The sequence below is a fragment of the Heterodontus francisci genome, chromosome 2, assembly GCF_036365525.1.
Source record: "Heterodontus francisci isolate sHetFra1 chromosome 2, sHetFra1.hap1, whole genome shotgun sequence".
Lineage (NCBI taxonomy): Eukaryota > Metazoa > Chordata > Chondrichthyes > Heterodontiformes > Heterodontidae > Heterodontus > Heterodontus francisci.
In genome coordinates this window covers 131,606,088-131,618,670 of record NC_090372.1, presented here as the reverse complement: position 1 = coordinate 131,618,670, position 12,583 = coordinate 131,606,088, and the positions used below count along the sequence as shown (strand labels likewise).

General features: G+C 44.3%; 1 protein-coding gene across 2 annotated transcripts in view; it reads right to left on the bottom strand.

The window, feature by feature from the left end:
• Nucleotides 1–8,051, bottom strand: part of LOC137346829 (protein SPMIP7) — a 147,697-nt gene extending 139,646 nt beyond the window's left edge. For both annotated transcript variants that reach the window (XM_068010742.1, XM_068010752.1), the window contains exon 1: nt 7,416–8,051. In XM_068010742.1, coding sequence (XP_067866843.1) covers nt 7,416–7,827 — 412 coding nt within the window. In that variant the 5' untranslated portion in view covers nt 7,828–8,051. The remainder of the gene's footprint in view (nt 1–7,415) is intronic.
• Nucleotides 8,052–12,583: the final 4,532 nt, after the last annotated feature.

Sequence of the window (12,583 nt, the reverse complement as noted above, 5' to 3'; positions counted from 1 at the left end):
TAGGCGGTGGGATCATGTTTTGGGAGGTGCTGCTGAAGAAATCTTTGTGACTTGCTGCAGTGCATTCTGTCGATAGTACACAATGTAGCCACAGTATGCCCAATGTGGAGAGAGTGGCTGTTTAAGTTGAAATGAATGGCAATCAAGGGGCTGCTTTGTTCTGGAGTGTTGTTGCAGCTGAACCCATCCAGGCAAGTGGAGAGTATTCTATTATACTTCTGATTTGTGGCTTGTAAGTGGTGAAGAGAATTTGGGCAGTCAGGTGAGCCTCTCACCACAGAATACCCAGCCACATTTATGCTATAATAACCATTTATATGGCTAATCTAGTTAGGTTTCTGGTCAATGGTGACCCCAGGTTGTTGACTGTAATGCCACTTAATGTCGGTTGGGGGTAGGGGGTGTTAAGACTCTCTCCTCCTGGAGATGGTATTGACATGCAACTGCTAAGTACCATCACGTACAGCTACAAGTATGCTCGATTTCTTCATCACTTCACTTGACTTTGTGATCGGTAAATTGGCCATTGTAAATTGCCCCTAGTGTAGGTAGGTGGTAGGGAATATGGGGTTACTGTAGGGTTAGTATAAATGGGTGGTTCTTGGTCGGCACAGACTCAGTGGGCCGAAGGGCCTGTTTCAGTGCTGTATCTCTAAATAAATAAATAAAAAATAAATCATCCCTGTATTGTCAGACTGCTGTGAAGTTATGGATACATTTATTCCACTCATCCACTACCAAACATTGAAAAGATTGAAAGGCATTATTTTCTACGCGAGCTATAAACTCTGTTCCCTTGCCACTGATTTCAATCTCCCACTTTGGCCATTTGCTCAAGCTGAATAGTTCTGAGGAAAACTTTAGTGTACTTTTTGACTCAAGCTAAATTTCAAACTCTCCATTCTATTCATCATAATGATTTCTCACTTCTACTTTCAGATCATCGCCTATCTCTTCTGCTACACAATCCCACTGCTGCTAAAAAACCCTTTATCCATCCTTTTGTAGCTCTAAACTTTATTTCTACAACATCCTCATTGCTGGCATCCCATCTTCCTCCCTCCCATTTAAAAACCACATCTTCAAATCACTCCACAGCCTCAACTCACTCTACCTCTGCAACATCCTTCAGCCGTATGTCCTTCCCCTCACTATTCAGTCATTTTAATAGTGTTTTGAGCAATCCTCCTCCCGTTGCCCTAACATTGGTAACATGTCTGACATCATCTCAGCCTCATTCTCTGGAACCACCTTCCCAACCTCTGCCACCTCTGTTCCCTCTCCACCTTTCTTAAAAATCAATCTTTAAGACCTAGCTTTTATTCACCCCTCCTTACTCTTCCACCATGGCTTGGTAACTTACTTTTGTTAGTTCCCTCTATAATGTGCATTGTTGAGACCAGGTGAGAAAGGTGTCTAGGGTCTAGGTCTGTTACTATCTTCACCTGGTCTTATTGTAACAGGGTTTAATTTTAAACACACTGCGTTTTGAGGTCCCCCTTTGTGAATCCATGTTCACAACTTTCCAATCATAAGGCAAAGAAATGAGCACAAACAGGCTTTCTTTGGTTTAAAGAAGAAAAATGAAATTTATTAAACCTTAAACTTAAACTCTAATCCAGTTAATGCCTACGGATATACGATGCGCCACGCTAACATGCACAAGCGATACACACATGCAAATAGGGACAGAAAAGAGCAGAAGAAAAGATAAGTAGAACAGTTTGAGGCAATATCTTGTTACTGTTTCTCGAGCTCACTGTAGTCCTTCATTGAAGATATGTTCTTGCGTTTTATTGGGGCCCAGTATTCTTCCTAAACCTTGTTTACGTAGGATTTTTTTTCTCTTTCTGAGTTTACGTGCCATCACAAGATTCAGTTCCGTGGGGAAAAGATGGAGGCAGGCAGACAGGAGAGGAGGTAATTCTTGCTTCAGTTCCAGGAGAGATCTTTACTCCATGAGCACACGGCTTTGTCTCAGTTCAAATCCTTTGTTGGAAGTTCAAATTCTCTGCAACAGCCAGTTAGTCATGTAACTAAAACTGGTCTGATCACTTCTTCTGTGTATTGGGGAAGCAACGACTGGGTCCCCATTGTTCCAACACTGTTTGTTCCAAATGTCCTCCCAGTCAGGGGCTTGTAATTTTAAGTTTTAATGTTCATTAGAACATTACAGCGCAGCACAGGCCCTTCAGCCCTCGATGTTGCGCCGACCTGTGAAACGATCTGACCTGCACTATTCCATTTTCATCCATATGTCTATCCAATGACCACTTAAATGCCCTTAAAGTTGGCGAGTCTACTACTGTTGCAGGCAGGGCGTTCCACGCCCCTACTACTCTCTGAGTAAAGAAACTACCTCTAACATCTGTCCTATATCTATCACCCCTCAACTTACAGCTATGTCCCCTCGTGTTTGCCATCACCATCCGAGGAAAAAGACTCTCACTATCCACCCTATCTAACCCTCTGATTATCTTATATGTCTCTATTAAGTCACCTCTCCTCCTCCTTCTCTCCAACGAAAACAACCTCAAGTCCCTCAGCCTTTCCTCGTAAGACCTTCCCTCCATACCAGGCAACATCCTAGTAAATCTCCTATGCACCCTTTGTAAAGCTTCCACATCCTTCCTATAATGCGGTGACCAGAACTGCACGCAATACTCCAGGTGCGGCCTCACCAGAGTTTTGTACAGCTGCAGCATGACCTCGTGGCTCCGAAACTCGATCCCCCTACTAATAAAAGGTAACACACAATATGCCTTCTTAACAGCCCTATTAGCCTGGGTGGCAACTTTCAGGGATTTATGTACCTGGACACCAAGATCTCTCTGCTCATCTACACTACCAAGAATCTTCCCATTAGCCCAGTACTCTGCATTCCTGTTACTCCTTCCAAAGTGAATCACCTCACACTTTTCCGCATTAAACTCCATTTGCCATCTCTCAGCCCAGCTCTGCAGCCTATCTTGTGGCGATATAATGTGCGCCTCAGTCTTGGCAAGTGGGGTAGATTGCCTGACAGCATTGAGATGTTGCAATATTGCAAATGCAAATTGTTGCAGATATGCCAGAACTTTGTGGCAATGAGTAAAGCAAAGCAGATGTTGGGATGGATTAAAAGGCCAATATTTAGATAAAATAGTGAGGTAATCTTGCCACTTTATAAATCATTGGTGTGATCATTGCGTGCAATGCTGGTCACCACAGTACAAATAGAATATTGTAGCTACTGTCACAAAAACATGTTTTATGTCAAATGATGATTTTTAATCTACCGGCTGGAAACCCGAATTGATTTTGTTTTAATAAGAGACTAAAGCTGACTTGAGCTTGCAGCTAAAGATGGCTACCCAATTTGCATCACTGTACCATCCAATTTACAATCCATTAAGATGGAGAGACCATGTCTGCAAAGATCTATCAAGGACAATGACCTGGGGTATATGAGTGAACCACATATCCTCGACAATGTTGAAAATGCTGGTCCTTTTAATTAACTAGGACTTACATCAGCGTTAATAGAGAGCAGGTGATGCTCGTTGCAGCTTATATTTAAGGATTGGTTTCCCCCCCCCCCCCCGCTAGTCAGAGGAGTTACTTCTGGACAGGGAGTTAGTCCACGAGGGAAGAGTGGAAACTGGTATTTGTACAGAACTGTGGATTGAGAATCAAACAGTTGTGTATCTCAGACTGTATCCTGCTTCCTGTTCTCATTATCAAGGCAATCACCCGAGGTATTCAACTGTTGGTGACGAACTAGTAAACCTAATCATTTAAACAATGGGATGCTAGCTATGAGAGGATGATTCCCAGACATGAACTGATTAAGTTGCAAGGGGGAATACACTAGTAACGACCATGTTTTGAATCACTGGGTGATGGTCATATGATGGGCCCACCCTTTGCGTGTTTAAACTTCTGCTGACCAGAGTAGACACGAGTGGAGTCCCTCCTTCCTCCCTCTCTCTCTCCAACCCACCTTGCAAGCTTCGAACCCTGTTTGCTGTGACCACCCAGGGATGCCCATGCTGCAGACTGAGAATCCTTGAAGGAAATCAAGCCCTCACTATTGTCTCCAGAAGAACAACCATATCGACCCCGTCTATGTGTTTAAATCGGAAGCTTCAGGACCACCAAGGGGAAAGCCGCACAACCACTGAATTCAGCCTGAAGCCTGCTGAGTCACCAACCTCCACAGATTGTATAATCTTTTTATTTCCCTGGACTTTAATTTGATCAATTTATCCTTCCCCACTCTGTAATCTATTTGTGTGCTTGTGTGAAAGTCAGAGTGTATTTTATTATTTTACTTAGATTGGTTTAAGTATAATAAAGCTAGCCTCTTTCTTTGTTAAACTCTAGAAAATCTGTCCGATTGGTTCTTTTTATGATCACAGTGCATAAACAGTTAAACACTCACTGAATTGGCAACTATCTCCTTTTCAAAAAAGGAGTGAACCTGTTGCTGTCAAACAAGGAGAGGGAAAGGAGGGGAACCATTCAACCCCTCCTCACCTGACTGTAACACTACTGAAAGGGTACAGAAGAGGGCAACCATTTTGTTTGAGGGGATGGGGCAATTGGATTAAGCAGAGGAATTACTCAAATTGGACATGTTCTCAGCGGAAAAGAAATGGTTGAGAGGTAATATGGTTGCTATTTTTAGGACTCTAAAGGGTCTAGATAATTTAAAGCATAACAAGCTACTTCACTTTCTCTAGTACAGTGGAACCAAAGGACACAGCCTGTGCTTAAACAGGGAAAATTCAAAATTAATCCGTGGACACAGAGTTAAAACCGGACCCATTAATGTTCCAGTGAGTGTGGTCAATCTATGAAACAGGCTCCCTAGGGAGATGGTGAAAGCAAATCATATTGATTTATTCAGATGCAAATTAGATTTCTTTGAGAAAATAACATTTTGGAGAACAGTACGAGTAATTTAAGACAGGACATATTGTAAGTATAACATGCTTGAGGGAATCAGGTGACTTTGGACCTATAGTTCCCAAAGCTTTCTGCCAATGGGAATTTGCTTGAGTCATGCCTGTTGACCTGTTGTAGACTACTTTTTTTTTTAGAGATACAGCACTGAAACATGCCCTTCAGCCCACTGAGTCTGTGCCGACCATCAACCACCCATTTATACTAATCCTACACTAATCCCATATTCCTACCACATCCCCACCTGTCCCTATATTTCCATACCACCTACCTATACTAGGGGCAATTTATAATGGCCAATTTACCTATCAACCTGCAAGTCTTTTGGCTTGTGGGAGGAAACCAGAGCACCCGGAGAAAACCCACGCAGACACAGGGAGAACTTGCAAACGCCACACAGGCAGTACCCAGAATTGAACCCGGGTCGCTGGAGCTGTGAGGCTGCAGTGCTAACCACTGCACCACTGTGCCGCCCTTCATAGAGATTGATTTCTATAGTTAGTCAGCAATTCCATTATCACTGTAACATGCAACAACAAGCATGATAGAAGGTGAACTAAATGTACACTGGACCTTTCTCAACTAGAAATTACTGTTTCAATATTCTGTTACCAATTCTTTGGATATTGCAATTTTGTGGAACTAATAGCCTTCAAATTAAAAAAAGTCGTAACTCTATTCAACAAAAAAGTGTGACAAAAATTTCACGGAAAATAATTGGTTATATACATATATCCTGAGTTGTGTGAAAACAACATAACTGCAGTCCATCATGGTAAAGTGTCTTAAAGTAAAATATTACTCCCAAACCTGAAAAGCCACACTTCTGTTGAGCCGGTGGTGGCAGAGTCCCAATTTTACCCTCACTTTCTCAGGATGAAGCTACAACACCAAAGGTCCTGGGACACTTGGAGCAGGCACAATTCCCCCTTTACTGCTCCAGAAAAGTTGGCCTCACTTGTCCAAAGTTAAAGACGCAGAAATAAAGATGTTATGGTACAATTAACTATGCATAATGCTGAATTCATTCTTTTACCAAAATTTTCAGAGAATATATAAACATAAACCAAAATAATGGCAGTATGAAAACTAACGTAGGGAACATGCAGCATCTTCAGGACAGATAGTACAAGATTCGTAGTGAATGAGACAATAGCCATTCACAATGATAAATACTAACCAAACTTCACACATAAGACACTACAACCACTCCTGGCCTCCAGTCTCTGCCCCCAGCATAATGTTTCAGCACCAACCCCAAGGCTCCGGTCCCCACCTCGAGCATACTGCACTTACCTCCCAACAACAGCTTATGGCCCTACTCGAACTCCAGTGTCCAGCACCCCCAGACCTCAGCATCCAGTCACTGCCCTCAACTTTAGCATCCAGTCCTGCACTGCGTCAGCGTCCAGTTCCTGCTTTAACACCAGCATCCAATCCTTGCCCCATTCCCACCATCCAGTCCCTGCTCTAAATCCATCATCCAGAACCTGCCCCATCCCCATTACCCAGCTCTTGCCCCCCACCCCAGCATCCAGTGCCTGCTCTAACTCCATCATGCAGTCCCTGCCACAACCCCACCATCCAGACCCTACCCGAACCCCACCATCCAGACCCCGCTCCAAACCAACCATACAGACCCCGCTCCAAACCAATCATACAGACCCCGCTCCAAACCAACCATACAGATCCCGCTCCAAACCAACCATACAGACCCCGCTCCAAACCAATCATACAGACCCCGCTCCAAACCAATCATACAGACCCCGCTCCAAACCAACCATCCAGACCCCGCTCCAAACCAACCATCCAGACCCCGCTCCAAACCAACCATCCAGACCCCGCTCCAAACCAACCATCCAGACCCCGCTCCAAACCAACCATACAGATCCCGCTCCAAACCAATCATACAGACCCTGCCTCAAACCCACCATTCAGACCCTACCTTAACCCCAGCATCCTGTTGCTGCTCTAATCCTATCAACCAGTCCCTGCCCCATTCCATCCCCTCCATCTAGACCCCCCCCAACCCCATCACACTGCCTCCACCCCATTCCCTCCAATCCAGTCCCAGCCCCACCATCCAGCCCCACCCCATCCCCACCATCCAGTCGGGATCATATCCCGTCAGCCCCTGCCCCATTCCCACCACCAGCGTCTGCTCCATCTCCACCCTCCAGCCCCCACCTCCATCCCCCGCCCACCCCCAACATCCAGTCCCGCTCCATCTCCATCATCCAACCACTGCCCCATCCTCACCTTCCAGCCCCTGCCCCATTTCCACTCTCCTGCCTCCGCCCCATCCCCACCCTCAAGCCCGCCCCACCATCCAGTCCCTGCCACAGCTCCACTTTCCAGTCTCCGCCCTCCAGCCCCCACCCCAACCTCCAGACCTCGCTCCATCCCAGGTGTCCAGCCCCGCCCCCATCCCCACTCTCCAACCTGTCCCATCCCCACCCCATCCTTACCTCCCACCCTCGCTCGGATGGCTGCCGCCGAGACGGATCTGGAATTCCAACGGGTCTGCGCCCAGGTTTCCTTCTGCGGTAGCGAACTGATAGGAATGGCGGTGTGTGCTCTGCACTCTGTGTCGGGCGCCGTGTAAAAGACCAGGCTGGGGATCCTCTTGGTGCCAGTGTCGGCGCTGGCTGCCGGGCTCTTGAAGCCGGTGGTGGCGTCTAGCAGCTGCACCTCATGTCGGTGCGGAGCCAGCGGGTACAGCTCGTCAGGAGCGTTCGTGTTCGGGCTCCAGCGGGCGAAGGCGGCGGCGTTCTGGTTCTGGAAGCTGGTGAAGAAGTGCCGGTCCTCGGGCCCCCTCACGTAGGGAATCACGGTCTGGCTCATCCCCGTCGCCCGGGCCAGGCTGACAGCGGGCGCCATGGCCGCCGCTAACGGCTCACAACAGCCCGCGCTTGCCCTTTCCGAGGCTCAGGCTCCCTCAGTAAAACAGCAACCGGCGAACTGTAAATATCTGAGCGGCCCTGTAGTCTAACCGGAGCCCAGGATCAAACTCAGGCACCGGAGCGCCGCGTCGTCTCGCTGCCCGGCAACCGAGATCATAAAGGAACCCAAGGCAGGTGAGGAGGGAGGACAAAGGACAACATCTCCAGGGCAACCGACTGCAGATAGTCGCAGAGAAACCTGAGCCATCAGAGTCAACACTCTCACTGGAAGGATTGTCATCATCTCTCTAAATCCTTGGGCACATGTTGACAAGGGCCAGGAGTCAGTGCTAGAGGTGCTGCTGGAGTATAACCAAATAAAACGGCACACTTTACCACCATAAAATACTGGGTAACATCCCACTGCTTGTTTGGCTATGGCCACACTGGCAATTTTCCCACTTCTTGTTTAGTCATGGTCACCTTAATTGCTTACTTTCGCCTTATACTAGCTGGCATTGGGTAATAGAACCATGCTATGTGGACAACAGCTACCAAGAGCCACTTGATAACTTCATGGTGCGTGGTACAAGTCGTAATAAAATATGAGTGCATTTCAACTATGTTTTATCAGATGATTGTAGTTGGAGATCAGGAGCTTCAGCAGTAGTTGTTCTCTAAAATCCAACTATGGTAGATATGAAAGTCTGGGTATATGAATGCATGCGTCTTATGTCTGGAAACTCTGTGCCCACATGCAGCAAGATCTTTGGCAAAAAGTCTTGCCTGCTATGAGACTGATTTCCCCTTCCAACATACGTAGTGACAGGTCACGCTCCGAGCAACAATTTCTCTTTATCCATCTCGCAGTTTGATGAAAGACTTGCGTTTATATAATAAAAATATAAACAAATAATCTGTTTTTGCCGTGTTGATTGAGGGATAAATATTGGCCAGAACACTAGGGATAACGCCTCTGCTGTTCTTCAAGATGGTGACATGGGATCTTTTATACCCATCTGAGAGGGCAGATAGAGCCTTAGTTTAATCTCTCATTTGAAAGACTGGACTTCCGATAGTGGAGCATTCCCTCACTACTGCACTGGAGTGTCAGCTTAGACTTTTGTGCTCAAGTGCTGAAATGAGACTCAAACCCACACCCTTTTGACTGGAGGCAAGAGCACTACCAACTGAGCCGCAGCATTTTAGATTTACCATGTGGGCTGGATGAAGCCTTTTCATGATCTCCTTTGGAGTTTTGAACCATGGCAGAAATCTTTCAGGACGTGTTTTATTTGACAATAGCTAAACGTACACTGAGACTTTGCTGTTATTGAAGAAAGATGAGAAAGACCAAAGTGCCCTTTGCCTCTTTTTGTTTTATCTCTGTGCACTGTCAAAGGACTGTTTCTGGTTGACGTTGTATCACGATCCTTTTTTTTTCTTTTGTTCCTCGGGAAATATTGCGATACGTCTTTAAGACAGCAAAAAATCAGTACTATAAGGTAGCCAGCTTCAGAAGTTACCAAGTGAAGGTGTATCTTGGTTGCTCTGGATACAACCATTCAGAGACAGAGAACAGGACATACAATGTTGCATTTCAATTTTTGAAACTGGCTTTGCAGAGTCAGTTGAGAGACAGACGGTTCTGACAGACAGCTGTGTGCTACCACCTAAAAAGAGATCTCTCAGTCAATTTAAACTGAAGGAACTGAGTTTATTTTTACCTCTCAAAATTCTAAAAGTTAAGCCAGATTGATTCTTTTGAAAGTGGTTGAGAATTGTTGATCTGCTGTGGTCATCACTGGAAAGAAGAAGAGTTTGATGCTTCAGATGTTGAACTGAATTGCCGAAATCCTATCGTCTGATTAATCAGACCCTAGAAGATTGCGAGTGGACTTTGAATCAGAGGACTGTTTGTCAGGAAGCGTAAATCTACAAAGACTTTACTGTTGTTTCTTTTTTTAAAGATATTTGTTTATCTTAGTAGGGTTTAAGATTATAGTTTTTTTTTCTAATAAACAGTTAATTTGTTAATATCTAAAGATACCTGGTTTGGTTCACCTCATTCAGGGTTACTAGATTGATCAATTCGGCAGCTGCTTTCTTTGATTTGGAAAACTTAAAGGTATATGTTATGCGACCTGGGGCAGCGGGACTGAGTTGACAGTGCGTTGCTCCCACTGCAATCAGAATCATATATTTTGATTGGGGTCTTTGTCCTGAGCGGTCGTGCCATAACATATTAATTGGGGGTTCGCTTGCAATCAAATCATATTTTAATTAGGCGGCTTGCATCTGGGATCAGAATCAGACTAATTTGGAGGGCTCGGGTTTGGATTCATATCAATTACTCATCTCTGGGATAACATTTAAATTGGATTCTTGCATCTGGCATCATATTAATTTCTCTTGCGTCTGGGATCATATCAATTGGAAACTCGATTGTTGGGATCTAAATCTAACGACAAATTACAAAGAAATAAAAAGAACCAGGTGTCTTGTATAATAAGGTACAGTCTATACCATTGTAATGTCATTAGCAGTTGCAGCAGAGTTTTTGGGAAAGCAGAGTGTTTCCTGAGTGACTTGATAACTTTAACTAAGAACAAGTTAAAAGAATTGGCAGCAAAATTGGGGTTAGATTTGAAATTAGGTGCCAAAAAAGCAGAGATAATTGACATAATAGCCCAACATTCTGAACTAAAAGAAAAAGAAAAGGTTGAAGGGGAATACAAGGAACAAGAAAGTAGTAGGTCAGAGAGTAATGCAGTCGTATTGGCCAGGATTCAGTTAGAAATGAAAAAAACTTGAAAAGAAACAGCAATAGCAATAAGAAAACTTGAATTGAAAAAAGAGGGAAGGGAGAAAGAGCATTTTGGAGAGAAAGTGAAAGAGAAGAGAGGAAATTTAAGTGTTAGGACCAGGTGAGAAAGGTGTCCGGGGGTCTGTTACTATCGTCACCTGGTCTTATTGTAACAAGGTTTCATTTTAAACACACTGTTTTGAGCTCCCCCTTTGTGAATCCTTGTTCACAACTTTCCAAGTATAAGGCAAAGGAATGAGCACAAACAGACTTTCTTTGGTTTAAACAAGAAAAATGAAATTTATTAAACCTTAAATTTAAACTCTAATATGGTTAACGCCTGCGGATATACGCGCACCCACGCTAGCATGCGCACTTGATACACACATGCAAATAGGGACAGAAAAGAGCAGAAGAAATGATAAGTAGAACAATTTGAGGCAATCTCTTGTGACTGTGCTTCGAGCTTGCTGTAGTCCTTGATTGAAGATATGGTCTTGCGTTTTGATGGGGCCCAGTGTTCCTTTTAAACCTTGTTCACGTAGGAGACTTTTTCTCTCTTTGAGTTTACGTGCCTTCAGTGGTTTCTGAAGCTGGTGAAAGTGAGATGAAGGAAGACAGGAGAGAGGTCTTATCAAACTAGGAGCCAGGAGCTTTCTGAGTTTGAATCCTTTGTTGTAAGTTCAAATCTCAACATTCAGCTAGTCATGTGACTAAAACTGGTCTGACCACTTCTTCTGTGTATTGAGGAAGCAACGACTGTGCCCCTTTTGTTTCAACACTGTTAGTACTGTGCAAATGTCCTTCCAGTCAGGGTCTTAGTCATAGCCATAGAGTGATACAGCACCGAAGCAATTTTAAGTTTTAATATTCATGTGGCGAAATCATGTGTGCCTCAGTCTTGGCAGGTGGGAGGTTTGCCTGACATAAGTTAAAGAGATGAAACTAAGACAAAAGGGTAGTCTTGAATCCAGTGAAAATTTGGGTCAGGAAGAATCTGAATTTAGCCCAGAACCCAGTAAAAAGTTGTTTAAATTTATACAAGCTCTTCCTAAGTTCAAGGAAACGGACATAGAAGGCATTTTTCATATCTTTTGAAAAAATAGCCAAACAGATGAAATGGCCGAAGGAAAGTTGGGTATTATTTATGCAGGGCAGGTTGGTAGGCAGAGCTCATGAAGCTTATGCCATGCTTCTTGAAGAGGCTTCTGCTGATTATGAGATGGCAAAAAAGGCTTTTCGTGCTGCGTATGAGTTAGTCCCTGAAGCTTACCGTCAGAAGTTTAGGAACTTAATGAGATTAGCTGGACAGACATATTTAGAATTTGAGAGGGTGAAGCAAATTAATTTTGACTGTTGGATACGGGCATTAAAGATAGAAACCACATATGAGAACCTTCGAGAATTGATTCTCTTAGAAGAGTTTAAAAACTCCATTCCTTCAGTAGTGAGAACTTGTATAGATAACCTGAAAGATTTGAAAGCTAGGCAAGCAGTGGAAATTGCTGATGATCTTATGCTTGTGAATAAGCCAAAATCTTTTGTTCGTCACCTCCGTAAACCCGAGAAGGATAGAAAGTGGGAAAGTGAAAGGAAGGCAAGTGGTCGGGGACAAGAAGGAACAGGTGGGAATGTCCCAGGATCACTACCTCAGGTCAGAAAGGGAGGAGCTGGGGGTAGAAGTGAGGTTCGGAAGCCAAAGTGTTATCATTGCCACAAAAGAGGTCATCTTCGTTCAGAGTGCTGGAAATTGTGAGGTAAACCTTATTGGGGTACGCAAAGCAAGTGCAGAGGAAAAGACACTGACTGAGAGTATAGCAGACCAGGCTATAGCTTTAACGACAGCTATGAAACCAGATACTAAAACTAAAAGGAGTGTAGTGGTTAAGAATAAAATACCTGAGAGTTATAATGAATTTCTTTCAAAGGGGAGAGTAACTCCATATCC